The 26,010-nt window shown below is 65.7% G+C and overlaps 1 protein-coding gene across 16 annotated transcripts in view; it reads left to right on the forward strand.

The window, feature by feature from the left end:
- Window positions 1-26,010, forward strand: part of Ncor2 (nuclear receptor corepressor 2) — a 138,499-nt gene that overhangs the window by 99,554 nt on the left and 12,935 nt on the right. For 12 of the 16 annotated variants that reach the window (XM_077796068.1, XM_026402991.2, XM_026402993.2 and 9 more), the window contains 14 exons: window positions 3,900-4,047; window positions 6,315-6,365; window positions 6,998-7,616; window positions 14,133-14,253; window positions 15,005-15,176; window positions 18,427-18,588; window positions 18,785-18,924; window positions 19,476-19,578; window positions 19,786-19,890; window positions 20,111-20,214; window positions 22,599-22,749; window positions 24,246-24,386; window positions 24,708-24,794; window positions 25,200-25,498. In XM_077796068.1, coding sequence (XP_077652194.1) covers window positions 3,900-4,047; window positions 6,315-6,365; window positions 6,998-7,616; window positions 14,133-14,253; window positions 15,005-15,176; window positions 18,427-18,588; window positions 18,785-18,924; window positions 19,476-19,578; window positions 19,786-19,890; window positions 20,111-20,214; window positions 22,599-22,749; window positions 24,246-24,386; window positions 24,708-24,794; window positions 25,200-25,498 — 2,403 coding nt within the window. The remainder of the gene's footprint in view (window positions 1-3,899; window positions 4,048-6,314; window positions 6,366-6,997; window positions 7,617-14,132; window positions 14,254-15,004; window positions 15,177-18,426; window positions 18,589-18,784; window positions 18,925-19,475; window positions 19,579-19,785; window positions 19,891-20,110; window positions 20,215-22,598; window positions 22,750-24,245; window positions 24,387-24,707; window positions 24,795-25,199; window positions 25,499-26,010) is intronic. The other 4 variants (XM_077796071.1, XM_077796074.1, XM_077796077.1 and 1 more) reach the window with 1 other exon arrangement.

A 26,010-nucleotide genomic window follows, 5' to 3' on the forward strand; every position in this document is an offset into this window, starting at 1 on the left:
GGCTCCTGCCAGCCCTGCCTCGGGGCTCGGGATCCCTGCCACTGGGCTGCCCCCGGCCCGGCCTCCCCCTCCAGCCCTCCTCAGCGGCCTCCCCTTCATCCCCGAGGACCTCTGGACCTGGGGACTTGGGGTCCAGGGCCTAAGGCTCCCACGGGTGAGTGGTCTGAGGACAGGGTGAGTGCCCGTCTGCGTCTTGCGCTGCGAGCCCTGGGCTGGCCTCAGTCTCCTCCTGTGAGGTGCTGCCCTCGGGGGCGCTGCTGCCCTCGGCTCGGGTGGGGAGGACCCAGGTCCGTCCCTGGGAGGCACTCCGGGTGACTGCCCGCTTCCAGCTCCTCCTGTTCCGTGGGTGTTGTGCAGCAGTGGCCACGAGGGTGTGGGTGGACAGAGGGCAGGAACTCCAGGCCCACGAGACCCAGGCACGAGCCCAGCTGCTCAGGGTCTCTGTGGCCTCCACCAGGTGACTTGCCCTCTCTGCCTCTGCCTCTCCACCTGTGACGGGGACCACGAGCACCTGCCTCCCGGGCTGTGAAACAGCAGCTTTGGGTTAACGCCTGTGGGTACTGGGAGGGGGCCGGCAGGTCACTAGCGCCCTGCCCTAGTGACGTCCGCAGGGGTGCTACGTGGAGCCGTGCACATGCCGTGACAGCCGGCGTGTGGTCTGGAGGCCTGTGGCTCGGGCTCCTGGCCTCACTCTGGGCCTCGGTTCCTGTCCAAGAGACGGGAAGAGAGGACCCAGGGCCTGGATGTGAGCGCTATTGGTGCTATGGACCCCTCCCCAGCGCCTGCTGTCTGCCACAGAAGCGACAGCAGGTCTCCTAGGGACAGGTGCTCGGTGGGGTTTTCCTGCTGGGCGTTTCTTCAGTGGGCCATGGGGAGCCATTGATGATTCTTGAGCTGAGCAGCAGCCCACCCAGGGCTGGACTCAAGGTGGACTGTCCTGGAGCTGGATCAGAAAGGGCCCTCTGCGTCCCCCTCTCAGAATGTGCAGGTCGTTGGGCCCATCACCCCCGGCCTGTGGAGGAGGCGTGGCCCAGGGGAACCCTGTCCTGACAGGACAGTGACTAGGGAGTGTGGGAGGGTCCTCTCTCCCAGCTGGCCTTGAAGGAGCCTGATGAACAGGGGAATCAGAGGCACAGAGTTGAGGGAGGCCCAGAGCCCGCAGTTCTGTCCTGACTGGCGGCCCGTGGGCCGGGTGACTGCCCTGTGGCCCCTCAGACGCCCCTGAAATCAGCACCCCTGCCCCTGCACCCTCTAGCCCTGGGGAAGAGGCAGGTCCCCGGGTGGCTGGTCACCCTCGGCCAGCAGGGGGTCGGCGGGCACCCCCACCTTGCCCCAGGCCTGGCCTGGACGTGGCCACCACAGGGTCAGCAGGAAGCAGGACTGGGAGGGCAGCAGGCATGTGGCTCCCACGTCCCGAGAGGCTGCCCTCCCCTCCCCATGGCCGAAGGTTGCCCTCTTCTCCCATCTGGGTCCAGGCCCCAGGGCTCAGCTTCCATGACTCCCAGGCCCGGCCAGGCCTCGCCTGTGGTCTGCCGTGGGCTGCACAGACCAGGTCCAGGCAGAGGCGGTATGAACTGACCTCACCTGGGAGCTGTGTGGTGTCGGGCAGGTGTCTTTGCTTCTCTGAGCCGCGACCTCATCTGTTGGCCGATGTGGTTGCCTGTTCTTTCCAGGCGCTGTCCTGGTATGGAAGGAAGGGAGCTAAAGACAGGCCGTGCCGTGTCCTGGGGGAGAAGCAGCCCCAGAGACCAGAGGACAGGGGGTCTTCTCAGGATGTGTGGCGGTGGGGGATGGGGCGGCCACTCAGTGTGACAGGGAGGCCCCTGAGGCCTGGTAGGGTAGGGAGACGTGAGCCCTGTGGCCGTCTGGGAACGGCCGTGCCAAGGCCCTCGCCCAGGCCCTTCCAGATGGGCACGTTGTGCGCCCAGCAGTGGGAGAGGTGGTGGGGACTGGACACGGTTGGGCTGGAGGGTTGGAAGTCCTCTGCGAGGACTGTGGGTCCAGCGAGTTGGCACCTGGGACGTGCTGGCTGCACACAATAGGCACCGCCTGGGGCGCGGAGGTGGTGGCAGGCCGCCTGCCACCCCTGTGCTGTCACACCTCAGGAAGCTGCGGTGCTGCCGCAGGAGGGCCACCCAGGCCAGCCTCTGGGCCCTCGGGGCGTCCACCTAACCACCTGTGTCCAGGGCTCAGTGACCTCCCTAGAGAGGGTCTTTCGTTTCCAGGGCACTGTGTCGGCCGGGTGACCCATTCCTGCCAGGCCGCAGCATGCCCTGTGCCCACGCTGCCCGGGCAGCGGTCGCCCACATCACCCAGCGCAGCGCGTGCCCGAGTCCCCATTGGCTAGAAATAGATTGGGGAAGCGGGGGGACCCGGGGCCTCGCCACCACAGAGCTGCAGGCCACGACTCCTGTGCCGCTGGGCTCGCGCCAGGAGCCCTCCCAGGAAGGGCTCAGGGAGGGAGGGCTGAGGCCACACTGGGGGCCTGCATGGGCAGCAGAGCTGGGCATCCCCGTAATGGGGCTGTGGACGTTGGGCAGGGTGGGGCTGTGGCCCTCTGGCCAAGCGTTGGTGACGGAAACTCTGACTAACCAGCAGGCAAACGCTTCCCCTTCCCTCTGGCCCTCCCAGTGGCCACACTGGGACCTTGTCCACTCAGGAAGGGGACAAGACAGGAAGGGGTCCCACCCCGGGCTGCAGCTGCCCCCGGGGACATCTGGAGCGTGACCCCTGCTCCCCTGAGCTCTGCCTCCATCCTGGCCGGGCATCTGCTCCGGGGGCAGGTGCTGCCTTTCTGCGTAGGGTGGTCTTAGGCATTTCGTAGCTTCTGTCCTCTTTCCCGGAGACCCCGGAGTGCTCAGGCTGCATCCCTTCTGTCACTGCAGGCTGGGGACACAGGCCGCTCCCTGCAGTCCCTGGCCCCTGGCCCCCAGGCCCTCTCCACACACTCCCCGAGCTGATGGCTGCCTGGAAGCCAGTGACTCACAGGGCAGGTGCTTCCTGGGCTCAGCCTGACTTGGTGAGGAGAGATGTCCCTCTGGGAGAGGAACAAGGACAGGAGCTGTCTCCAAGCATGCCAGGAGGGCGAGGGCTTGGCTCCATGTGAGGGAGGAGGCAGGGAAGGGGCATGGAGCGTGGTGCGGCCAGCGGGAGGCTTCGCCACACGTGCTTCTTTCTGTTCCTCGAATGCGCCCATCTATGGCACTGCAGGGCCTTTGCATGTGCAGTGCCCTCCCTGGGCTGCACTCTCAGAACTGTGCCCGGCCAGTTCTCTCACCACTCAGGTCTTGATTCTTGTGCCAGCTCCCTGCAGTTTCCCTCCCTGGCTGTCCTCTCCCAAGCAGCCCTCGGGCCCACACCCTGTGCCCCATTCCTGAGTGGGTGAGGACCTAGAGGACACAGCCCTGACCCTCCCAGGGCCCTGCCAGCACCTGCGTCTTCTGGGGGTTTTGTGGCTCTTCCCGACCAGCCTGAGGGTGGCGGCCTTGCCTGCCTCACGCCCTGTGTCCCGCGGCCCCTCTGCAGGCCTGTAGGCCATAGGGGCTGAGACCAGGCCCTCCCGTGCTGGCCTGGCCTGGGCCAGCTGCCCACCGACCTTCGGGGCCCACAGGGAGCCCGGGGGTGGGGTCTCTGCGCTGCGGGTCCTCCAGGTCCTCACCTGCTCGGGAAGGGCAGTGTGGCTGGGGCCGGGCTGGGGTGTGCCCAGGACGTGGTGGACGAAGGAAGCCCTGGTAGAAATAGCCCCTGGCATGTGGCCCTGAGTGGAAGGTGGGGGAGGTGGCCCAGGGCCAGGTGGCCCTGCTCCTGTCCCTTGTAGCTGCAGCCAGGTCCTAGGCCTGGGGAGGCCCCGGGCGGCCAGCCCTGGCTGCGTCCCTGAGCCCTGCTGTCCGGTGCCCCAGGAGAAGGAGAGGAATGCCCGGAGGAAGAAGAAGAAAGCCCCGGCCGCGGCCAGCGAGGAGGCGGCCTTCCCGCCCGTGGTGGAGGACGAGGAGATGGAGGCCTCGGGCGTCAGCGGGAACGAGGAGGAGATGGCTGAGGAGGCGGAAGGTGAGCCGGCGCAGCAGCCTGGGGCAGTGGCTGTGAGTGGCCGTGACAGCTCCTCCGTGCCTGTACCTGGTGACGTCCCCCTGGGCCAGCAGAGGGCTACCTGCCACCTGTCCCGTGCCACCCCTTGGTAGTGGATTTACGTTCTGAGGTGGTTTCTGGGGGGAGCTGGGTCTAGTCAGCGGCTTTAGCGGACGCGGACCCCGGAGCTGCGCCGCCCGCGCCTCTGTCTATTCCCGAGTCCAGGCTCAGGTGGGCAATGACGGCGCCACTTCCTGCCGTGGGACCGAGGTGCAGGCAGCTCAGGGCCCCAGGTCACACCTGCACCCAGCCAGCTGTCCTAGTGGAGTCCTCACAGGCTTGGCGGGGAGCATGGGGACAGAGTAAGGTGACAGTGTGGGCCACCAGGCAACCTTTGGCACTCAGAAGGTGGGATTTGGTCACAGGAGATTGTTACACCCCCTCAGTGGCAGAGATGGGCCCTGTAAGACATGCTCTGGCTCCTGGTGTCTGTAGACCCTGACATCTGACCCCATGCCCCCAGTGACTGCCTTGTCCACCGCGACCCCCACCCTGCCCCCTTTTTCCCTGTCGAAGCTGATGGCAGCCCTGTCCCCACCCGCCCCTAGAGTACCTCTGAGGACCTGCTGCTTAGCCAGGCCCCCTGCCCAGTCCCCTGGCCACAGCACCCCGCCAGCCCTCAGGGCCCTGCTCCTCCTGCCACCTGTCAGGGGCTCCCTCTGTAGCTCTCTGTGTAGTCTCCTGGGCTCCAGGAGCCTGGGGAAGGAAGGCGCCAGCCCTGCCTCAGGTGGACCACACTCTGCCCCAGGTGTTCGCTTCCGGGTGGAACAGGGTCATCAGGTCCTCTGGCTGCTTGGGTCCAAGTCTGGGGCGGGGTAGGGACAGGTCTGGCTGCCTCCCTGCTGTGGGTCGCTCCCCAGGGCAGCCAGGAGCGCCAGGCCCTCGGGCATCCTCCTCCTCTGTCCCCTCCTGCTGTCCCTGTGGGCAGGCCCGGGCTGGTGGAGGAGAGCCAGGCCCCGCCGTGTCGGCCAGGAGCCAGGGTGGCAGGTCTCCAGCTACAGAGCTCACATGGGGTGGGGGCAGGATCCGTCTGCCAGGATTGAGGCTCCGATGTCACCTCGGAGCCCCCACAGCTGCAGCCTGGCACCCAGCTGGTCAGGGCTGAGGAGGGCCGGGTGGGGTCCGGGCTGCCCCGCAGAGTCTCCCAGAAGAACCGGCCAGCACCAGCAGGGCTTTGCAGCCCTGGTGGGGTGGGGGCACATGTGGCCCAGGCCTGCTCCCCCAGGACCTGTGCTGTGCTCCCTGCCAGGCAATCTTGAGCTGGTCCCCCGTTGTCACACAGCCTGGAGGAGGAGGTGGCTCATCCCGGGTATGGATGAGGAGGCCGAGGCTCTCCCCAGGCAGCAGTGCCCCTGGACGCTTGCTAGAGGTGCTGGTTTTCAGCCCCTCGCTGCACCTGCTGGATCCTCGCTGTGCTGTCCCCTGAGGGCCTCTGGTGAAGGCCTCTTCAGAGCAACGGGGAACAAACTGCGATTCAGAGGGTTAGACACTCGTCTATGGGGCATGGTCAGCTCCTGTGCTCTGTTGTCCCACCGTGAAGGGGAGTCACCACACAGGGAAGAAAGTTCAGTGGTTAGGGACACTGGCCACCAGGTTCAACACCCTGTGTCCTTGCTTTGTGGCCTTGAGCAACTGGCTCAGCCTCTCTGTGCCCCAGTCTCCTCATCTTGATGGAGGGCTCGCTGTCCTTCCTGGCGGCTGTTGAGCTCGGTTGTCACGCGTGACAGGCTTTGCGTGCAGCTTAGTGTGGTCGCGCGTCTGTGTCAACTGGTGTCATTTCTGGAAGGGGAGGTGGCCCTTCTCCAGGCCCTGGAGGGAGAAGAGAAGCAGGAAGTGCCCAGGGACAGTGGGGGACAGAGGAGGCTGGAGGGAGATTGCTTGTGGGCCATAGCAGTCCATGCTGGCCTGTCCCTCCAAACCCCACTCTGGGGTCCTGGGAACCTGGACCCATGGAAGGCCTCTCAGAGGGGCCAGACCTTGCTGCCCATCCTCTGTGGCCCTGTTACTGCCCGGCCATGGACAGGCCTGGACCTGCCTGCCTGGGATTGCTGCAGGTCCTGTAGCTGCTGGTGACTAGCACCGCGGGGGGCATGTTGGTCATGGGTCAGGGCTGTGGGGGACGGTGGGGCGCCGTGAGGCGTGAGGGCATGGTGGGCACCTGGCTTCTGACCATCTTGACTTCCTTCCAGCTGTCCACGCCTCTGGGAACGAGGTGCCCAGAGGGGAATGCAGTGGCCCAGGTAGGAATGTGGCGGGCTGGCCCCACGGGCAGGGCTCAGGTGGGAGGGAGCCCCATAATCACCTGTCCTCTGCAAGAGGCCCCCTGGGACCCCACTGTGCCTGGGAGCGCTGCTGTTGTGGGCCGCCACCCCTAGCCCCTGCCTGCCCCTGTTCCCTGCTGTCCCCGGCCTGCTCCTGCGCATCCTGCCTGTGGGGGAACCTTCCCACCTTTCCTGGATTGGCCCTGGGGACCCTCCTGGCCTGCTCCCCTGACCTGCTTGACTACAGAAAATGGGGGATGTTGAGACCCAAAGATGGGGCGGTGGTGTCCAGTCCCCAGCCAGGCCCTCCTCTGCCCTTGTGGTGTCCCCACCACCTCCTCATGCACCTGACCCCTGCACGTTGCCAGGTGTTGGTGGGTGCCTGATGGCCGTGGTCCTCCGCAGGCAGTCCCCTGCACTGCCCCTTGCTGGCTTGTCCACCTGTGGGCCAGGCACTATTCTCGAGAGGTGCCCCTACCCCTCCCAGGGTGCCAGCCAATGGGGGCAGAGCTGCACTGGGGCTCGGGTGGGGCCTGGAGACCTTTCAGAACCAGACCTGACTCCTGGCCCCAGGCCTGGTCCCTCTACTCATCCCTCTCTATTCTGTGTAGCTACCGTCAACAACAGCTCCGACACAGAGAGCATCCCCTCCCCCCGCACCGAGGCCACCAAGGATGCGGGGCAGAGTGGGCCCCAGCCCCCGCCTGCCCTGGGTGCTGCTGGGACCCCCGCTGAGCCGCCCACTCCTCCGCCTGAGGATGCCCCAGCCCCTGCCCCTGCCCAGCCCACCCCAGCTGCAGATGCCAGTGGCCCCCCCACGCCCCCACCTGCACCCGCGTCACCCGCGGTGCCCCCTCCTGCGGCCCCCAAGGAGGAGAAGGAGGAGGAGGCCACCGTGGCACCCCCAGCAGAAGAAGGGGAGGAACAGAAGCCCCCTGTGGCCGAGGAGCCTGAGGGGGACGCGGGGAAGATGGAAGAGTCTGGCTCAGTCCCCGAGGAGCCCGAGCAGGGTGACTGCAAGGAGGAGGCCGAGGAGGAAGGCCAGGACAAGGCCAGGGCTGGGGAGGCCAGCACGGAGGCCGCACCCGAGGGGCCGCTCAAGGTGGAGAAGAAGGAGGGCGGGAGCCGCAGAGCCCCCGCCAAGGCCTCGGGCGCCCCCCAGGACAGCGACTCCAGTGCCACCTGCAGTGCCGACGAGGTGGACGAGCCCGAGGGAGGGGACAAGAGCCGGTGAGTAGCCCGGGTGGCCCCCTGGAGGGCCTCCGAGCTCCGTGGGTTCAAGCCAGCCCTGCCTGTCCCCAGAGCCTGTGGCCATGGAGGGAGGGGTGTGGGCTCGAGTGGGACCTGGAAAGCAAGAGCCCTGGGGGCTGCGGGGAGCGCTGGCCCCGCACAGCCTCTCAGCTCTGAGGAGCAGGTGAGGGGGAGCCCTGCGGTCACCTGTCTTCTGCAGGAGGCCCCCTGGGACCCTCCTGTGCCTAGGGAGCACTGCTGTGCCCAGGTGCGCACAGGACCTGCTCCTCTGACAGCCCTGCAGGAGGGTCCCCCTGCCCCTCCCGCCTTGGTGGCCGCCCACAGCCCTCAGCTGGGCAGCAGCTCACAAGGTCACTGGCACAGGTACCTGGGTGATCACCTGAGCATCTGGGGACCCCCTCCTGCCCTGCTCTTGGTGGCAATGGCAGGTACAGAGGCCCGAACTCATTTAGGGCAGTGGGAGGACTCCAGGTGCCCGAGAACCTGGGCCATGGTCTGCCCTCTGCAGCCGGCCAGCTGCCGTGTGTGGAGCTGAGTGGGTCAGGCAGGATGGTCGGGATCTGGTGTCCTGGGGTGTGACGGACCACCACAGTTGGTACCACCAGGGTTCAGGAGAGTGGGGCCACTCGGCTCCCCAGCCTGGGCTCTGGGTGCAGTAGGTGGGGGTGTCCCCAAGGGGTGCCCTGCGACTGGGCAACTGGAGGGACTCACGCTGGCCAGGGACGCGCCTCGGCAGTGGGTCTTCCTGTCGTGGCGCACTTGCTCCGAGGGCCCCTGCCCTGGCCGACACAGAGGACCTAGCCCTCCAGTGCAGGTGCTGACACCCGAGGCCGTCCACCCGCTCAGGGCCATGGGGCACTGGAGGGAGAGCCGGGAGGCCGCGGTGTCTGGATGGCCGAGAGCCATGTCCAGCGAGGTAGGCGGGTCATTGTGTTTTGACTAAAAACAGTGTGGACTGTTTTCTCTTCTGGAGTCTCGGAAAAGTTCCGGGCAACGCAAGGGAGGAAACGCTGACCTCAAGGTCCACGCAGGGCCTTTGCACCAAGTGATTCACCCTGGGCGTGGTGGAGGGGCCGGGCCCATTGGTACAGAGATCCTTGCAGCGCCTAGGGCCCCTGCATTCCTCAAAAGGAGGTGTCTCTGTTGTCCCTGCCTCCTGCGCCTGGTCCCTGGGGCCCCGACAGATGGGAACCTCACTGCACACATGCGCCCATGGCCTGACCGTAGCCCTTGGCTGGGCAAAGACCTGGCTGGCAGGTTTCTGAAGGCACCAAGTTCTTGTGCCTCTTGCCCGACGGGCGTGGCTTGGAAAACAGTGCTCAGGGCAGGGCGGGTCCCCCGGAGGGCGGAGGCCAGGGCCTGAGCTGGGGAGCAGGCAGGGGGACTGCTGTGCGCCCAGCTCTGCTGGCTGTGAATTCAGAGCCTTGGAAACACGTCCTGCTCCCAGGAAGAGCGCTGAGCTGTGGGCAGTCTACTGATAAGTGGCCTCCTAGAGGCTGTGTCTAGAGTCCACGTGGCCTTCCCAGGCTGGACAGTTGGAGGATGCATCCCAGCAGCCCTTGGGCCTGGTGCCCCTTGGGCTGCTCTCCCACCCCATCCTCGGACAGGCCTGCCAGGGACGTGCCCTTCCCTCCTGCAGTGGGATCTGGAAGCCATCCCCCTTCCTGCCTCACGGCCAGCATTCAGCCCCCAGGGAACAGGAGCCCTGGGCTGGGAGTCAGGACACCTGGCTTGTCACACCCTGTGTGACCGGACTAGTCCCCGCCCTGGGGCCTGTCTTGTCCTCTTGGCGGATGGCTCTGGACTTGGGCCAGCCTGCGGCCTCTTCCTGGCTGGCAGCCCGCCATCCCTTCTCCGCCAGCTGTGACCACGCAGGGCCAGGCAGGCGCCGGAGGACGCAGGCAAGATGCGTCAGAGCAGGCCCCGCAGCCAGGGCCTCCCGGGGAGAGCCCAGGCTGGTGGGCCCTGGGCAAGCCCAGGCCCTGGCCGACCGCCCGCCCGCCCGCGGCTGCCCTCACTCTCACCAGCTTTGCGCCCTGGATGGACGCAGTATGCGTCTCGCATGGCCCCTAGACCCTGTCTGGTGACTGAGGGAAACCATCCACCTCCCTCCGTGTTCCTGCAGGGTGACCGTGCCTGGGAGTCTCTTAGTGGACACCAGAGGTGGTGGCTTTGCTTGCGGAGCTCAAGGCTGCCTGCCTTGCTGGTCATCTCCCCAGAGAAGGGGCCTGAACAGCTTTGTGGAGAGCTTGGCAAGGTCCCTTTCTTTGGTTTGGCCATCTGTACAGTGGGCAAGGCTGTCCCCGTGTGTTGGCTCACTGTCAGCCTGAGTTACTGACCAGCAGGGCAGCACAAGAGCACTCTGCAGAGACCGGCCCCGGGACCCCAGAGGGCGCCCCAAGAGGGGGATGCTCGCGGCCACTCCAGCAGGCCCCTGGGGCGAGGATGAGTTGTGGCAGCAGTTCTTCAGGCAGGGAATTGACACCAGCGCCTGCCAGGCACAGCCGTGTGCCCCAGGGTTGCTGGGAAAGGGCTGGGGACTCCCTGACTCCACAGCAGCCACACAAGCGGGAGTGCAAGGAGACGGGTTGCTATGGGGGACACGGGTGGGGAGAGGAGGGGCTGTTGGAAGGCCTCTCCTAGGAGGGGACCTTCGCAGACAGTCAGAGCCTTAGTGTGGGGAGAGCCAGCCGGACAGGAGGGACAGCCCTGCAAAGGCCCTGTGGCTTCATGAGCTCTTGTTCAGTAGGTGGGGAGGAGGAGAGGCGAGTGCAGGGAGGACCCAGGGTGGAGTCGAGGAGGAAAGCCAGGGATCCTCCTCGGGGCCCAGGAAGCGGGCAGTTGCAAGAGCTGCCACTGTAGATGCCACTCACAGGCCAGCTGTAGTGCCCTCTCAGTCCCAGGATGACTGGTGGCAAGGGCCATCCAGCCCAGTGATGATGGGATCTGAGCCAGCCCCAGGAGGATAGGGATGCACGGGCCCTATCCAGTGCTCCTCGCCCGTGAGCCCTGACCCCTGTTGCCCTGGCCTTCCACAGTGGTCCCCAGCCCTCCTCAGCATCTGGTTTCCCTCCTGCGGGGTGGCCCTGTCACCTCTCCTCTCCTGTGGGCACCCCAAGATGCTGAGGCGTGCTTGGCTCGGAGGAATTTGCAGGGGGAGCCTCCACTGCAGTGGAGGGCTGAAGGATAGCACCCATTGGTCACGTGCTCCAAGCCAGCCCCCAGGGAGGAGACTAAAAGCACCATCTTCCAAGAGGAAAAAGAGGAGAGTGGAAGGACCTGGGCCTGAGCACCAGGAGGGCTGTAAGCCCTGGCCTCTGCCTCCTCCCCTCCTCCCCTGCTCCCCCCTCCCCTCCTCCCCTGCTCCCCCCTCCCCTGCTCCCCCCTCCCCTCCTCCCCTGCTCCCCCCTCCCCTGCTCTCCCCTCCTCCCCTGCTCCCCCCTCCCCTCCTCCCCTGCTCCCCCCTCCCCTCCTCCCCTGCTCCCCCCTCCCCTGCTCCCCTCCTCCCCTCCTCCCCCCTCCCCCTCCCCCTCTCCCCTCCCCGTTCCCTTGCTCCCTCCCCCTCCCTTCCTCCCTCCTCTCCCTCCCCCTCCCCCTCCCCCTCCCTTCCTCCCTCCTCCCCCTCCTCTCCTTCCCCTCCTCCTCCCCCTCCCTGTTCCCTTGCTCCCTCCTCCCCCTCCCCCTCTCCCCTCCCCGTTCCCTTGCTCCCTCCCCCTCCCTTCCTCCCTCCTCCCCCTCCCCCTCCCTTCCTCCCTCCTCCCCCTCCCCTCCCCTCCTCCCCCTCCCCCTCCCCCTCCCCCCTCCCCATTCCCTTGCTCCCTCCCCCTCCCTTCCTCCCTCCTCCCCCTCCTCCCCCTCCTCCCCCTCCCCTCCTCCCCCTCCCCCTCCCCCCTCCCCGTTCCCTTGCTCCCTCCCTTCCTCCCTCCTCCCCCTCCTCTCCCTCCCCCCTCCCCCTCCCCTCCCTTCCTCCCTCCTCCCCCTCTTCTCCCTCCCCTCCTCCCCCTCCCCCTCCCCGTTCCCTTGCTCCCTCCCCCCTCCCTTCCTCCCTCCTCCCTCCTCCCTCCCCCCTGCTCCCCAGGGGCCTTGTCCTCAGACTCCCCACAGCTTTGAACCCAGACTCTGGGTTGGATTCTGCCCTCTCTGCCCCTGAGAGGTCTGGCTGGGGTCAGGAGGCCTCTGGGAGTCTGTAGTGCTGTCCCCTGAGCCCAGTTCCTTCCAATCCCCATCTTACTGTGGGGTGGGGCTCAGAAAGAGGGCTCTGGGTCTCCCAGTGTCCCCAGGAGGGCCTGCTGACAGGTTGAAGAGGCAGCCCCTCCGGCCCTGGGAAGCAGAGGCCCTTGGAGGAGACCTGCCTCCCTGCCTGGGGACAGAGAGAGACGGGGTGCGGGGAGTCAGAGTTCCAGCTCTGAGGTTCTCACTGTGGGTTTCCTGCTGTGAACCACTTTCCCATCTGAGGAAAGAAGCTGCTTCGTGGGGCCCTGGGCTCCTCGTGTGACAGACTCGCAGAGACGGCCACAGACTCCGTCCAGTGGTCTCTAGCGCAGCCGCCACCACTGAAGAATGGCGTCGTCACCACCCAGTGTTCTCCCAGCCCTGAGCAGCCCCTGGCTCCTCCCTGTGCCAGGGTCGGCCTGCCGGGCACCTGGGCGCGCAGTCCCAGCCTGGGGCTCTGCCATCCGGGAGGCTCGCCCACGCTGTGGCAGGCACCACCTCCTGGTCCTTCCTAGGCCCCACAGGGCTCCACACGGCCCGTCTTGTCCTTGTGCTCAGTCTGAGTGGACATTTGGGCTCTCCGGCGTTTTGTTCTCTGCTGTTCCTCGTGAGGCTGGTGGGGCCGTGGGGGTGCTGGCGAGGCCCCTGCTGCTGGGTGCCCACAGCCTCTGTTCTCTAGTACCCCGTTGGGAGGGGCAGCCACACAGCGGTGGGTGCCTTTGTGTGGACACTGTGTGCATGCCCGGAGCGCACACCTGGAGGTGGCATTGCTGGGTCACAGGGACACCTAGGGTTAGGCCTTGGAGGAGCCTCCAGACTGCCTTCTGAGCAGCTAGGGAGTTGAGGTGACCAGTGCCAGCCAGTTCCAAGGCAGGAGGGTAAATGAGCCGCCCCGGGAGTGTGGGCATTTGGGGGATGGGGAGTGCACGGCTGGGGGTAGCATCCTGTGTGGACCCAGGGCAGGGCTCACCTCGGGCCCGGGCCATAGAGCCAGGAAGGGGAACAGCAAGGTTTGGGGATCTGGATGGCGGGCGGGCGGGCTGCCTGCCGCAGGAGTCAGGGTGACCTTCCTCGGCTGGCCCTACCTGCATGCCCCAGGCAGCTTCAGCAGGCGTCACCCGGTCTGTCAGCTTTCCCTGCTCAGCCAGGCATGTGGCAGATGCGGGCAGGAGGCTGGTATCCACAGGGCTGGCTGGTCACATGCCCATGGTCCTGCTGTAGCGGGGTGGAGAGGGGCCTTCCCCAGACGGGCATCTGCCCACCCCATCTGCTGAAAGGTGGCATTTCTCCTCACTGGGGCAGGGTGGGTGGCACGAGCCGTGTCCTGGTCATCACGCTCTCTCCTGGGAGGCAGTGGCTGTGGCTTTCCACCTGCGTGTGACATCACCAACACAGCCATGGTGCACGGCTGTCTGCCCACGGGCGGATTCTGGGGACCCCCAACTTAGTTTGGCGTTGCAGCCCAAGGTGGCTGCCCTCACGCATCCCATGTGTCATCAAACCTTGTAATTCTGAAGTCCTGGGGTGGGGATGAGTCTGCCTGCCCCTGTGCCCAGATCAGGGCGGGGCTTGCTCTGTGCCCTGCCGATGCCCTTCGCTAGAGGAGGCCGCTCTGCCTCAGATGTCCCTTGCCAAGGAGGAGCCACACAGCAGTTATGTGCTGGGGCCTCATAGAGCTGAAGGAGGTGACAGCCCTGAGCCCCTCGGGATGGCCGCTGTAGCCGCCCGCTGGACGCACTGCCCACTCCTAAGCAGGAAGCCGGGGCTCACCTGTTTGCTCTTGGGCTGGTGTGCAGGGGTCCAGCCCCCTGCCCCCTGTTGACTGGGCTTCGTGCCCACTCACTCAGGCTTGGGTGGGTAGTGACCTCCATAAGTCACCATTGCCCTCTGCCTTGGTCTGCCTGGGCCTTTGACTTCCTGGCGGCTCCATGCGGTATGGCGGCTCATCTGGGCCCCTGGCGTGTCCCGGCCTGGGGCTCTCCTAGGGGCCATGTGGTCCTGGCCTGGGCCTCTGTCCATGCCTTTCCTCCTGGCCTCTGGGCTGGGTCAAAGGCAGTCTTGGCCACAGTGAGGGCTGCATGGAGCAGAGAAGTGTTCCCCTCTGTGCGGCCAGATTCCCCAGGAGAAACAGTTGGCCATGGCTGCGTGACGCTGGTCATTGGTCCCTCTCAGGGCTTCTCTGGCGGGTCCCTCCCTGCCCCAGCACCGGGGCTGAGACCATGGGATCAGAAGAGCCAGCCCAGAGCAAGAGCCCCAAGTGGCCTGACGCCTGTCTCCCCACAGGCTAATGTCCCCGAGGCCCAGCCTCCTGACCCCAACCAGTGATCCCAGGGCCAACACGTCACCTCAGAAGCCACTGGACTTGAAGCAGCTGAAGCAGCGGGCGGCCGCCATCCCCCCCATTGTGAGTGGGAGCCCCCCCCCTTGACTTCCTGTTCCCAGCAGCGGGTGGGCTGGAGTCTGCACCTGCGGCCGCTCCTCCTGCCTCCTGTTTCCTGAGGAGGTCCCCGGGGAGGGGCTGTGGACCGGCGGGGGAGGCGGGAGCCTACAGCCTGCGGGTCTTCCTAGACCCCCGCCCCGGGAGCCAGCTGTGACCTACTCCTCCTTGCATGAGTCCCCTGAGGCCCCAGACTAGTCCATGGGAGCAGGGAGCTGTCCTAGTTCACTGAGGGCCCTTGAGGAGCCTCCAGCCCTGGACAGTCTCCTAGCCAGGCCAGGCCTGTGGGCCTCAGAGGTTCTCCTTCCAAGAGATGGGCACTGGGGGGCTCCAAGCCCACAGGTGGGGCTATTGGTCAGGCTTCATGAGTGTTGGGCACTGGACATGCCTGGCCACACTGCTACACCCCAGGGTCAGCGCTGCCCTTTTCCCATCCCTGATCTCTGTGGAATTTGGGTTCTAGGGATGGAGGTGGGCGGGGAGTGGAGCTGGGCCCTAGCTGACGACCCCACCCGGCAGCTGGGACGGGCCCTTCTCCTGGAGCTGAGTGGTGACCCCGTATGCTTTGTGCTAGAGCTCTCCTATGACCCTGCATATGACCTTGAGTATGTCACTGCCCCTTCTGGGCTCTGACTTCCAGACTGGCCCATGCAGGACACTCACTGACCTGTCACCTCAGACCCTTTACAAGGACGCTCACTTTTCCCTCCCTCCCCAGCAGGTCACCAAGGTCCATGAGCCACCCCGGGAGGAGGCAGCGCCCCCTAAGCCAAGTCCCTCTGCCCCAGCGACCCCGCAGCACCTACAGCCGGAGGGTGGCCCTGCCCAGCCGCCCAGCACCAGTCCTCCAGTCAAAAGCAGGAGCCCTGCGCCTCCCGCCGAGAAGGAGGGTGAGTGTGCCCCCGAGGAGGGCCGGAGGGTGTCTCCGGGGACAGTGGGACAAGTCCAGGCCTGCAGCTAGGGATGGTGGCCGCCTGGAGAGCTGGTGCTTGTCTGTGGTGGGCACACGTGGGCCCACCCACGTTGCAGGGCAGGTCGGGCCTGGGTGGCCCTCGGGGCCGTCTTTTCATGCGACATCCTCACTCTCCACGGGCACTCCTCCATGTGTCCAGAGCATGGTCCCGTGCAGAACCGCATCCGTACCCCCCGCTGGGGTGACTTGTCCAATTGTCCAAGAACCCCAGGTGAGGCCGGGTCCCCAGCTGGCGGGGCGTGCTGCCCTCTACAGCTCTTGCCTGGACCTTGTTCTGGGGTGAGGTTGCCGTGCCCACCAGGGAACCAGGGCAGACCCCTGACTGTGCTGTCACCATAAGGCCTGGGTTGGCAGACTGAGGCGAGCTTTCCTGCCCTCTGTGTCTTGTTTCTGCCCGTTTCATCTGGACTGAGGACTCCTGAGTCTGTTCCCGAACCATCCCCCTTCCCAAGGCCTGACAGGCAGCAAGTACTAAGGCTCATGTGGGGATCGTCACATGACCGACCCCAGGTTGCACCTGCTGGCCGCAGGGGTCCAAAGCAGCAGGCCCAGAGGCTGGTCTCCGTGATCAGCAAGGCTCAGCTGTGACCACTGCCCGATGCCCCTCCCCAGCCTCCGTCATAGCATCTCCTGAGGAAACCCAGCTGGCCCTTGGCCATGGACGGCCTTGGGAAGTGGTAGTGATGGATGCCCACCCTATGCTCCCCGTGGCCATTTTCATGTGCTGCGGAGGCTTCTGTTCTGGGGAGGGTGGACAAGCACCCCTAGCAGCATGCAGGAGCCTCCTGACCCTCCTCCTGGGCAGGGCAGGTGGGATGCCTGTGGTTGTGTTTGGCAGTGGAGATCTGGTGGCCAGAGGCTGAATGTCCTGCTCTGGGAGCTGCTGAGGGGATCCTGAGCAGAACAGGACCGCAGGCGAGTGTTTAGCGGGAGGCGGGCCAGCAACCAGGGCAGGGAAGGCGTCTCTGGGGAGTGTGAGGGGCCAGCTGCGAGGCCGTGGGCAGGGCTGTTCAGGTGGAGGCCCTGATGTGGGCCGTGGACGGGAGTTTTGTCTCACAGCAGCAAAGCCTCCGGTGAGTGGGCACTGGGGAGGGACGCACAGCTGGGCCCCTGTGTTGGAAACATCTCTCAGGTTGCTGGGGGGCAGGAAGGGCCACAGGGTCGGGCAGAGGCACAAGGCCACAGTGAGGTGGCCTGGACTAGGGGCCTGGCCTTGGACACAGGAGGAAGCACGGATCTGGAGCTGGTTTCAGAGACAGGCCGGGGACCTGGTGGCCGCCTGGTGTGGCCAAGCTGTCTCCCTGGGCTGGGGTGCCTGTCGGGAGGGGTGGCCGCATGGGACAGGTGAGGGGTGTGATGCGGGGTACTCTCTGGAAGGACATTCCAGGCTCAGGACAAGAGCCTGAGGACAGCTGTGTATGTGTGTCAGGGACCTGGACAGCTCGGGCTGGTGTCAGCTGGAGTGGGGCAGGAACCACATGGGGCCAGCCAGAGCCAGCTGGGCTGGGTCACAAGCCCCCCCGGGGAAGAGCAGCCACCAGCCGTGGTCTCCATGAGCTCGGGCCTGGGCCGGCTCCTAGGCTCGGTTTTCCACGGATATGGCGCACCTGGCGCAGGCTCTTGGCATCTTTGGTCTGGTCGGCAGCTTGGCTCCCCCAGGACACTCTCATTTCTTAGGAAGCAGCTCCCCGCCCTGGCCCCGGCCCCTCTGCAGAGCAGCGCCCCCAGGGCTCCCCTGGGCCCAGCTGGAGGAGCAGGTTGTCTCCCGCCAGCCCGGCTGGGCCCCAAGTCCCTCCCAGACCCAGGCCTCCTCCCCCGCCCTCCAGAGTGGAGAGCAGCTGAGGAGGTGGGCGGGGGCTGGCCAGTGTGGCCAGCCAGGGTGTTCTCAGAGCTTCCTGGCCTGGGCTGGCCCAGCAGAGGCGCCTCCACCAGGGCTAGTGGAAAGTGGGGTCCCCAGGGAGGCCCTCTGTGCCCTTGCCCTTGCCCACTGGGGCAGCTGCCCTCCAGCACACAGTGCAGGGAAGCGCCACGTCTCGTAGGAGGCAAGGTCCACTCTGCAGCCTGCAGGCTGCCCTCCCAGGCCATGCCCATAGCGGGCATCACTGATCCATCCCGGCACTCCCCTGCCTTACTCCACAGGCCCTCAAGAGATGACACCTCCCCTGCCCTACCCCCGGGCCCCAGACCTCCCTCATTGCCACTTTGTGTCCTTCTCCACCTCTGAACTAGTTACCCCTGCCCCCTAGCATCTGTCTAGAGCTTAGCACCGACTCAGCAAAGGGCCAGGGGCCAGTGGGGGAACACCGTGATGGCAGACCTAAGCCCAGGGCCCCTGGCTGTGTCAGTTGAGGGTCATGCGTGGTTACTCTTCTGGTGGCCAGGAGGGGAAGAGCCAGGCCTGGCGCCGAGCCTCCTGCCTCGAAGCTCCCACCTGGTATCTGGGGCCTCAGTTTTCCTGTCTATGAAACAGGGACCGTACCCGTGGCCCTGGAGGTGCTGTGGGGACAGCTGGGCTGATGTGTTCAGTGTTGGTCTAGAGGAGGCCCTAGGAGGGCACCAATTCCTGTCACCATTGACCGCCACACCGGTTCAAATCCTGACCTGGCCGCTTACCGGCTGTGACTGCTGCTGTGTCTGGGTGTCACCCTTGGGCACCTTCAGGGACCTCGCGAAGGCTGGAAGCTGGACCTCAGTGCCAGCTGCCCACCCAAGGGCTGCGGGCACAGAGGGCCTCACTGGGGACCCCACTTTCCACTAGCCCTGATAGAGGTGCCTCTGCTGGACCAGGCTCAGCATGATGGCTGTCCCTGTGATGACTGGCACCCCGGTCAGCAAGCCGCAGCCCCCTCTGTGGACACCTCGGCCCAGCCCCTCAGTCTGCAGGAGATGAGTTCAGAGAGGGGCCCTGCCCTGGTGAGGGTGGCGCCCCAGGCCCTCTCGCTCCCTGGCATTGGTTCTGTGCCCTCAGTGCAAACTGCCCATTCCTGTCCCCAGAGGTTCCTGTGGTCTCAAGGGTGGCCCCAACCCCGAGGTACCTCCTGTGCATCCATGCTGAGCAGGTCACAGCACAGCCTCCAGGATGCAGGCAGGAGGGTGCCCAGGGCTGTGGGGGTCCCAGAGGCAGGCAGCTGGGCACCACCTGACTGCCCACCTCATGCCCTCCACAGAGAAGCCTGCGTTCTTCTCAGCCTTCGCAGCCGAGGGCCAGAAGCTGCCTGCAGAGCCCCCTTGCTGGACCTCGGGCCTGCCCTTCCCTGTGCCCCCTCGGGAGGTGATCAAGGCCTCCCCACATGCCCCGGACCCCTCAGCCTTTGCCTACGCACCACCTGGTGAGTGCTTGGTCCAGTCTCGGCTTCTCGGCTGACACACTTACTCAGCTCGGCCTCAGCCACTGGGCCCCGGCTGTTTGCCATGGTCCAGAACCTGGAGAGGGTTTGGGGGCCAGCCAGGGATCTCCTGTCGGCACAAGGGAGGTGGAGGGTGTCCAGGGTTGTGGGGTCTTCACAGCAGACATGTGCCCTGCAGGTCACCCGCTGCCCCTGGGCCTCCACGACAGTGCCCGGCCTGTCCTGCCACGCCCACCCACCATCTCCAACCCACCTCCCCTCATCTCCTCCACCAAACACCCCGGCGTCCTCGAGAGGCACATGGGTGCCATCTCCCAGGTGAGGGGCATTGTGGAGCGGCTTTGTGGCCAGGTGCCCAGGCGTGGCCCCTCCCCCTAGGAGCTGGGTCTGCCCACCTATGGGGTGGGGCTCTGGAGCACTGGGTTCCTTAGGGTCCGGGTCCCTGCACTCAGTGCTGGGTCTGTGCCTGCCCTGGACACCTGGATTCTGGTCCTTGGAGGTCGCTCATGGGGCAGCCAGCGCACCGTGGCCTCAGCTTGCCGTCTGTTCAGTGGTGGGTGGATTAATAGAAGTGAAGGGCTTCCCAGGGTGAGCGCTTGGTGTGTGGCCAGCTGCCCAGCACCTCTTGGGCTATCCCCCCCCCCCGCCCCCAGTGTAGCCAGGTCAGGAATGTGGCGTCCATTCGGCCTGGGCTGCTTCTGCCTACCGTTTTTGTTGAACTGCACCAGGGAGGGGAGGGCTGGAGGCTGTCTGAGTGCGGTCACACAGGTGCACAGCAGGGTGGACTGCAGCCCTCTCCAGCCTCAGGCCAGGGTCAGCTGGGCTACTCTGGCTGAGGGCCACTGTGACCCGACACTCTGGCCCTGCAGGGAATGTCGGTCCAGCTCCATGTCCCATACTCCGAGCACGCCAAGGCCCCCGTGGGCCCCATCAGCATGGGGCTGCCCCTCACCATGGACCCCAAGAAGCTTGGTGAGGACCTGGGCCTGCCCACCTGGTGGCCTTGCATTGGGCGTGAGGGTGGGAGTCTGGGCCTGTGGGGCTCTAGGTAGCAGTGGGCAGCCCAGCAGTCCTGGCCGGATGCCTGTGGGGGGCCTCGTGCCCACAGGCCCGGGCAGCAGCCCTGGGATGAGGGCTGGTGGGCTGCTCCTCACGGCCCACCCTCTCGCTGGTCTGCAGCGCCCTTCAGTGGAGTGAAGCAAGAACAGCTGTCGCCACGGGGCCAGGCTGGCCCACCTGAGAGCCTGGGCGCACCCACGGCCCAGGAGATGTCTGTGCTGAGAGGTGAGGGCCATCACCAGCAGCCCTGGCCCCCTCCCCAGGTCCCCAGCCTCTGCCCCATATCATCCCCAGCATGGATCCCGACATCTGTCCCTGGACCACTTCCTTAGGTCCCCAGCCTCTGACCCTGGGTCCCCAGCATCTGCCCCTGGGCCACCCCCCAACCTGGGCCCTGGGGGGGCAGCTGCAGACACCCAAAGCGCCCGTGTTTCATGTCTTGCAGGGACATCTCTGGGCTCCGTTGCGGGCGGGAGCATCACCAGGGGCATACCCAGCACGCGGGGGCCCTCCGAGAGCCCCAGTGCCTACCGGGGCTCCATCACCCACGTAGGTGTCCTGGCAGGGCGGGGTGGGCCTCCTGGGGCATGGTCAGGCTGGGACGCCGGGCAGAGCTGCAGCCTCACTGCCCTCCGAGCCCACGTGTAGCACAGGGAGTGGCTGTGGACAGGAGGCAGCCGGGCACAGTGGCTTCAGAGGATGGAGCACTTCAAAGCCAGTGAAGCCCCGTGGCTGGCAGGCTTAGTCCCCAAAAAGTCATTTAGTGGGCAACCGGGGGGCTGTGAGCCAGAGTAGCCGGAATCCAGGGCAGGGGCCGCAGGCAGAGGGCCGAGGTGGTGGCTCGCCTGCTGGAGGAGGGGCCACGTGCTGCCAGCCTTGTGCCATGTGTGCACACTCAGTGGAGTTGTGGCCACCACTGGGACACGGTGCCCTTCAGTGCTGTGCCTCTGGAAGGGGAAGGTTTTGAAATCCCAGCAGCCTTGTGGGGTGTGAGAGCAAGGATTAGGGACAAAGGCCAGCCGAGGGCAGCTGGGTCCCAGCCCTGCCACACTCGGACAGGGACACACCCTCCCGGAGAGCCAATTGCGAGGTCGTAGGGGTCCACGGGCAGTGTGGAAGCCCCTGACCTGCACCTGCCGTGGGTCCAGGCAGCCACGACCAAGCTGTCTGGGCCACACCCACTCCTTGGCTGATCCTGGCGGAGTGGCAGCTGCCAGAGAATCTGAGGCAGGTGAGGGTCACACTGCTCCCAGCCTTGCCGTGAGGGCAGGGTGGACTTGGCTCTTGCCCACCATATGCAGAAACGTTGCTTGGCCATGGGACGTTGGCCACTGAGACACCTTGCCCCACGATCAGCTTGGAAGCCTGAGGTCGTCCCCGTCCTGATTGGCACTCCTTTCCACCTGGGGCAAGCTCATGGGGCCGACATCGAGTGGCCATAGGCCTGGGCACAGGCATCTGTATTCCACGGACTTTGTCCAGCGAACCCTCCCAGACAGGGCCAGCAGCCTGGCTGTGTGTCCGTCCTCCGCCCTGCTGTGGGGCGCACTTGAGGCCCCTGGGTCCCACCAGTGAACCTTGCTGTGGGGAAGCCCCTGAGCTCCCAGCAGACACTACTCCACCCCAACCATTAGGTGTCACCCAAGATACGGTGACAGGTGCACTAATGCCAGCAACCCCAACCCCGGTACGGCCTTTGCTGCAAGGATGTCGGATCCCCTGCTGAGGACTCTCCCAATGAGCTGAGCTGCCACCTGGCCTGACTGATGCCCGCCTGCGCCTCTACACCCATGTCACAGCAAGGGGTCCTGGCTCGCAGTCTCTGCCAGGCACTGTCCCCACCCCAGGGCACACTCCTCAGCAGAGTCCCACAGGAGACTCAGTTCCCCAGGGCAGGGCCTGGAACACAGTAGGACTCCACATCACTGAGTCTGTTCCTGAGATCGCAGAAGGGAAGAGGGAGCTGCGGATCTGGGGACACCTTGTCTGTACCAGGTGCCTTTGAGAGTCTCAGAGTCGAGGCTTCATTTTGTAGATGTGCAAACTGGGGTCCACACAGACAGGGACTTGGCAAAGGCCACACGGCAGCTGGGTCAGCTTGCTGTTTGATTCCCCAAAGACCTGTCTCCAGAGTGGTGTCCTGACGTGTCCACTGTTCCTGGAAATCGCCCAGCAGGGCCTGCCCTCTGCGTGAGCACACCCTTCAGGGGCTTGCTGCTTCTAAAGGGTGGCTCTCCACTAGGGACAGTCATACCCCCAGGGGACACTGAACAGCATCTGGGGATATTTTGGATCGTCACAGCTTGGGGAGAGGGGCTGGGGAGTGTGCGTGGTGTGTCCAGGCCAGGGTCACTGCCAGCCATTCGCCAGGGCCAGAGTCATCAGCCCCAGGTTGGGAGGCTCAGGAGCCAGTGTCTGACACCCAGCACTGAGCAGAGCCTTTGTCCTGGTTTCGGGAAGCCTGGGCAATGGCACTTGGTCGAGGACCCGAGGCAGGAGCTGAGTCTTGTGGCCAGCAGCTGCCCTGAGACATCTGACCCCTGAGCTCCCCGATGGTGGCGCCCCCACCTGGCACAGGGCGGGACCACTGCAGTCCAGGCCTTGGGTCGAGTCCAGCTCCTACCTCACTGGCCAGGCAGCTCTGGGCGGAGCACCTCACCCGAGCCTTTGCTTTGTCTGAGACAGCACATGGCCCTGTCCATCCTGGGTCAGTCCCAGGACTGAGAGATCAGGACGGTGTTGGCAGGCTATCGCTACGTGGCAGCCCTCTGTAAAGCAGGGCTCCTGGTCCTGGTGCGTCTCGCCTTATGCCCTGTGTCCCCATGGGCTCTGCCCCCATGGAGATGCCACACGTGTATGCACACATGTGCTCAGGTGGGCCACGTGTGGATCAGGTCACCAAGGGTTCCGTGTTCAGCTCTCCATCCCCACAGGGTACCCCGGCCGACGTCCTGTACAAGGGCACCATCACCAGGATCATCGGCGAGGACAGCCCCAGTCGTTTGGACCGGGCCCGGGAGGACAGCCTGCCCAAGGGCCACGTCATCTACGAGGGCAAGAAGGGCCATGTGCTGTCCTATGAGGGTGAGTGCAGGGTGGGCAGCCCCTGGCCTCCCCTCCCCCCATCGCAGGGATCTCTGGTGCCCAGAGCACACTGCTGGGAGGAGAAGGGTGCTGGGGAGCTCGTCACTTGGTCACTTGCGTCTCCCCGTGAGTTTGTGCCAGGGCTGGGGACAGGGCAGACATTAGACCAGGCCATGTCCCACCCTGTTAGCTCCTGGGACGCCACGGCAGAAGCGAGTCAGAAGTCCCTTGTTAATTTTGAGTTGTGGAAACCTGCCCTTCTCGTGAGGCCTGTCCACCAGACCACGGGCCTTGGCACGTCCACCGCTGGTTAAGAAGGGAGTGTCCCAGACCCACAGTGGCATGGGAGAGCAGCCAGGTGCCTGTGGACAATCCAGGGCAGGGGTTGCCTCCTATTGGCTCCTGTGCTGAGAGCCGGGTGGAGGAGACGGGGTGCCCCTTACCCAGGTCCTAGGTCCCAATGTGGGCGTCCTCCTGACCCTCAGAGACAGACAGCAGGACCAGGGGATGAGGCCTGACCCCTGGATGTGGTTCACGGGCAGGCTGGGGTCGAGTAGACTAGGAGTGCAGTCTGAAGGGTAGTGCGGGCCAGGCAAGGGTTGGCCCCGGGGCCTTCCCCCATGCCCAGTTCTTTATTACTAATGCTATGGTCAGCCTGTGAGGGAAGAGGCCCAGCACTAGGTTCCCGTGCTCCCTGCTGGGCCCAGCTCTGCACGCTCCCGTGGCCAGCATGACTCCAGTCCCCACTGGCCCTGCCCCTCCCAATCCTTCCCCTCCACCTCTGGATTCTGGAACCAGGAGCCCTGGGGTGAGGGAGGGCAGGGGCTCAGTGCAACAGGCGTTTCCTGGCAGCCCTGGGCACTCAGTGGTGTGGACCCCAGGGTGCTGCATCCAGTTGCTTCCCCCCACCCCGGAAGTGGAGCTGGTGCCTTGTGGCTTGGGGATGAGCTGCAGCTGCCTCTTCAGCCCCAGTGGAGTCCCCCGGGGATGGTAGTCTGGGGGATGACTGGCTGGTGGTCAGGGTGGCATCAGAGACACCCTGTAGCCTGGAGCTTGTTATCCTCACAGCAGCTAACAGGACAGCGCTGGGCAGGGGACGGCTACTGACCTCTGCCCCCTCTGCACAGATGCTGCCCTATCTGGGGATGAGGAGTCGCCTCTCCACAGGGACTCCTTCACCCCACGTGCGTTGACCCAGGGCACATGCATATCTGCGCGTGCGCCCACAGACAGGTTGTGTGGGTGTCCCTTGTCACCCCTCTGTCCACATGGCCACAGGCCTCTGCGGCAGGCTCATGACTGTTTGCACATGCGTGCCCGTGTCCACGCCTCCTGAGGGCCTTGTGTAGGGCCAGACTCATGCCCACTCGCCAGCAGGAGAGCCTGGGCCGCGGCAGCAGGCAGCATCTCTGCCTCTCCATCCAGGAGCCCCGGGCTGCTGGGAGGCCCACAGCGGGCAGAGGCCAGTTCCTCAGGTGCCTCCGTCTGCTCTCCAGGTGGCATGTCTGTGTCCCAGTGCTCCAAGGAGGACGGCAGGAGCAGCTCAGGGGCACCCCATGAGGCGACGGCCCCCAAGCGCACCTACGATGTGATGGAGGGCCGTGTGGGCAGGACCATCTCCTCAGCAGGCATTGAGGGTGGGTTCCGCCCGCTGCCCACTGCCCACCCCAGGGACACAAGTGTGGGCCCTCACTCCTGCCCTGGGCTTCCCAGCTGGTGGGGTGTCAAGGGACAGTGAGTGGTCTCTGGATGCCTCGCAGGGAGGCGGTGGGGTGGCCGTCCCTGATTCACAGATGGCTGAGGCTGGACTCCATCTGGAGGCAGCATGAGGCCCAGAGGACGGGGCACTTGCTGCTAGGTCCTGTGCCCCAGCCTGTGTCGTGGGTGTAGTGGTTAGCAGACCCTGCCCCTTGCCCACGGCCGGCTGGGGACGTGCCGTGACGCCCTGCTTTCCCCAGGTCTCATGGGACGCGCCATGCCCCCCGAGCGGCACAGCCCCCACCCCCTCAAGGAGCAGCACCACATCCGCGGCTCCATCACCCAAGGTACGGCCCCTGCTCCCGTGGGGCTGGGGCCCATCCCGGGGCACAGAGCAGGGTGGGAGCTGGGGGGCAGATGCGCAGGCGCTTGCCCAGGGCGTGTGAGGATGGACGGGCCTCCGGGGATCGCCTGGCGGGGGTGGCCCAGCAGGGCCTGCAGAGGGTAGTGTGCGCGGCCAGAGGTGCCAGCCCTGTGCCTGTTCCCAGGTCTGGGGTGGAGCCCAGGCTGGCCCAGGTGGGCAGTGCTGCGCCCAGCCCTGATCTGTGCTGTCCTTGGGATGTCACACACTGTCCGTGTATGTTAACGAGGTCACACCGGGAGGACTTGGGCTCCAGACCTGGCTGGGGAGGACCCAGGGTGGCCCAGCAGGGTGTGCAACGTGTGCTGAGGGTGGTCCCTTCGCGTGGCAGGGATCCCGCGGTCCTACGTGGAGGCCCAGGAGGACTACCTGCGCAGGGAGGCCAAACTGCTGAAGCGCGAGGGCACGCCACCCCCGCCACCGCCACCCCCGCGGGACCTGGCTGAGGCCTACAAGACCCGGCCCTTGGAGGCCCTGGGCCCCCTCAAGCTGAAGCCATCCCACGAGGGCCTGGTGGCCACCGTGAAGGAAGCGGGCCGCTCTATCCACGAGATCCCCCGCGAGGAGCTCCGGCGCACCCCTGAGCTGCCCCTGGCCCCACGGCCACTCAAGGAGGGCTCCATCACCCAGGTACGGGCAGGGGGGTGGCCGGCCGTGGGGCATCACGGTGGTCCTCCTGGTTCTCCGTCCCCATTTGTTGGTGAGTCGCTGAGGTTCAGAGAAGTCAAGGACTCACCCAGGGCCCAGCAAACCCGAGCCTGTGTCCTGCAAGTGGCATCCCCTGCGGCCCCAGCCGGGTGGGGAGGACCTGCCGTCATGGTGACAGTAGGAGTCTGTGGAGCCCCTGCAGGCCACTGTCCCCTCATGGTCGGAGGTGGCCGGGTGTACAGTTGTGAGGAGGGTCAGGAGGGCTCCCCAGGTGGTGAAGGGCACCCCCAGCCACCATGTCTCTGGGTGAAGATGTCCACACCCCCCAGGGCACAGAGGCTGGGGAAGGACTGGCTCTCGGCTCTGGGCAGCAGTGGAGCCATTGGAAAGGACCCACCTTGTGTCCAAGATGGGGCAAGGCTGATTTTAGAATATCCTCTCAGAAGCTAGAACGTTCCCCCTCCTCAGGAAACTGGTTAAACATGGCTGAATAA

The sequence above is a fragment of the Urocitellus parryii genome, chromosome 3 (genome assembly GCF_045843805.1).
Source record: "Urocitellus parryii isolate mUroPar1 chromosome 3, mUroPar1.hap1, whole genome shotgun sequence".
Taxonomy (NCBI): Eukaryota; Metazoa; Chordata; class Mammalia; order Rodentia; family Sciuridae; genus Urocitellus; species Urocitellus parryii.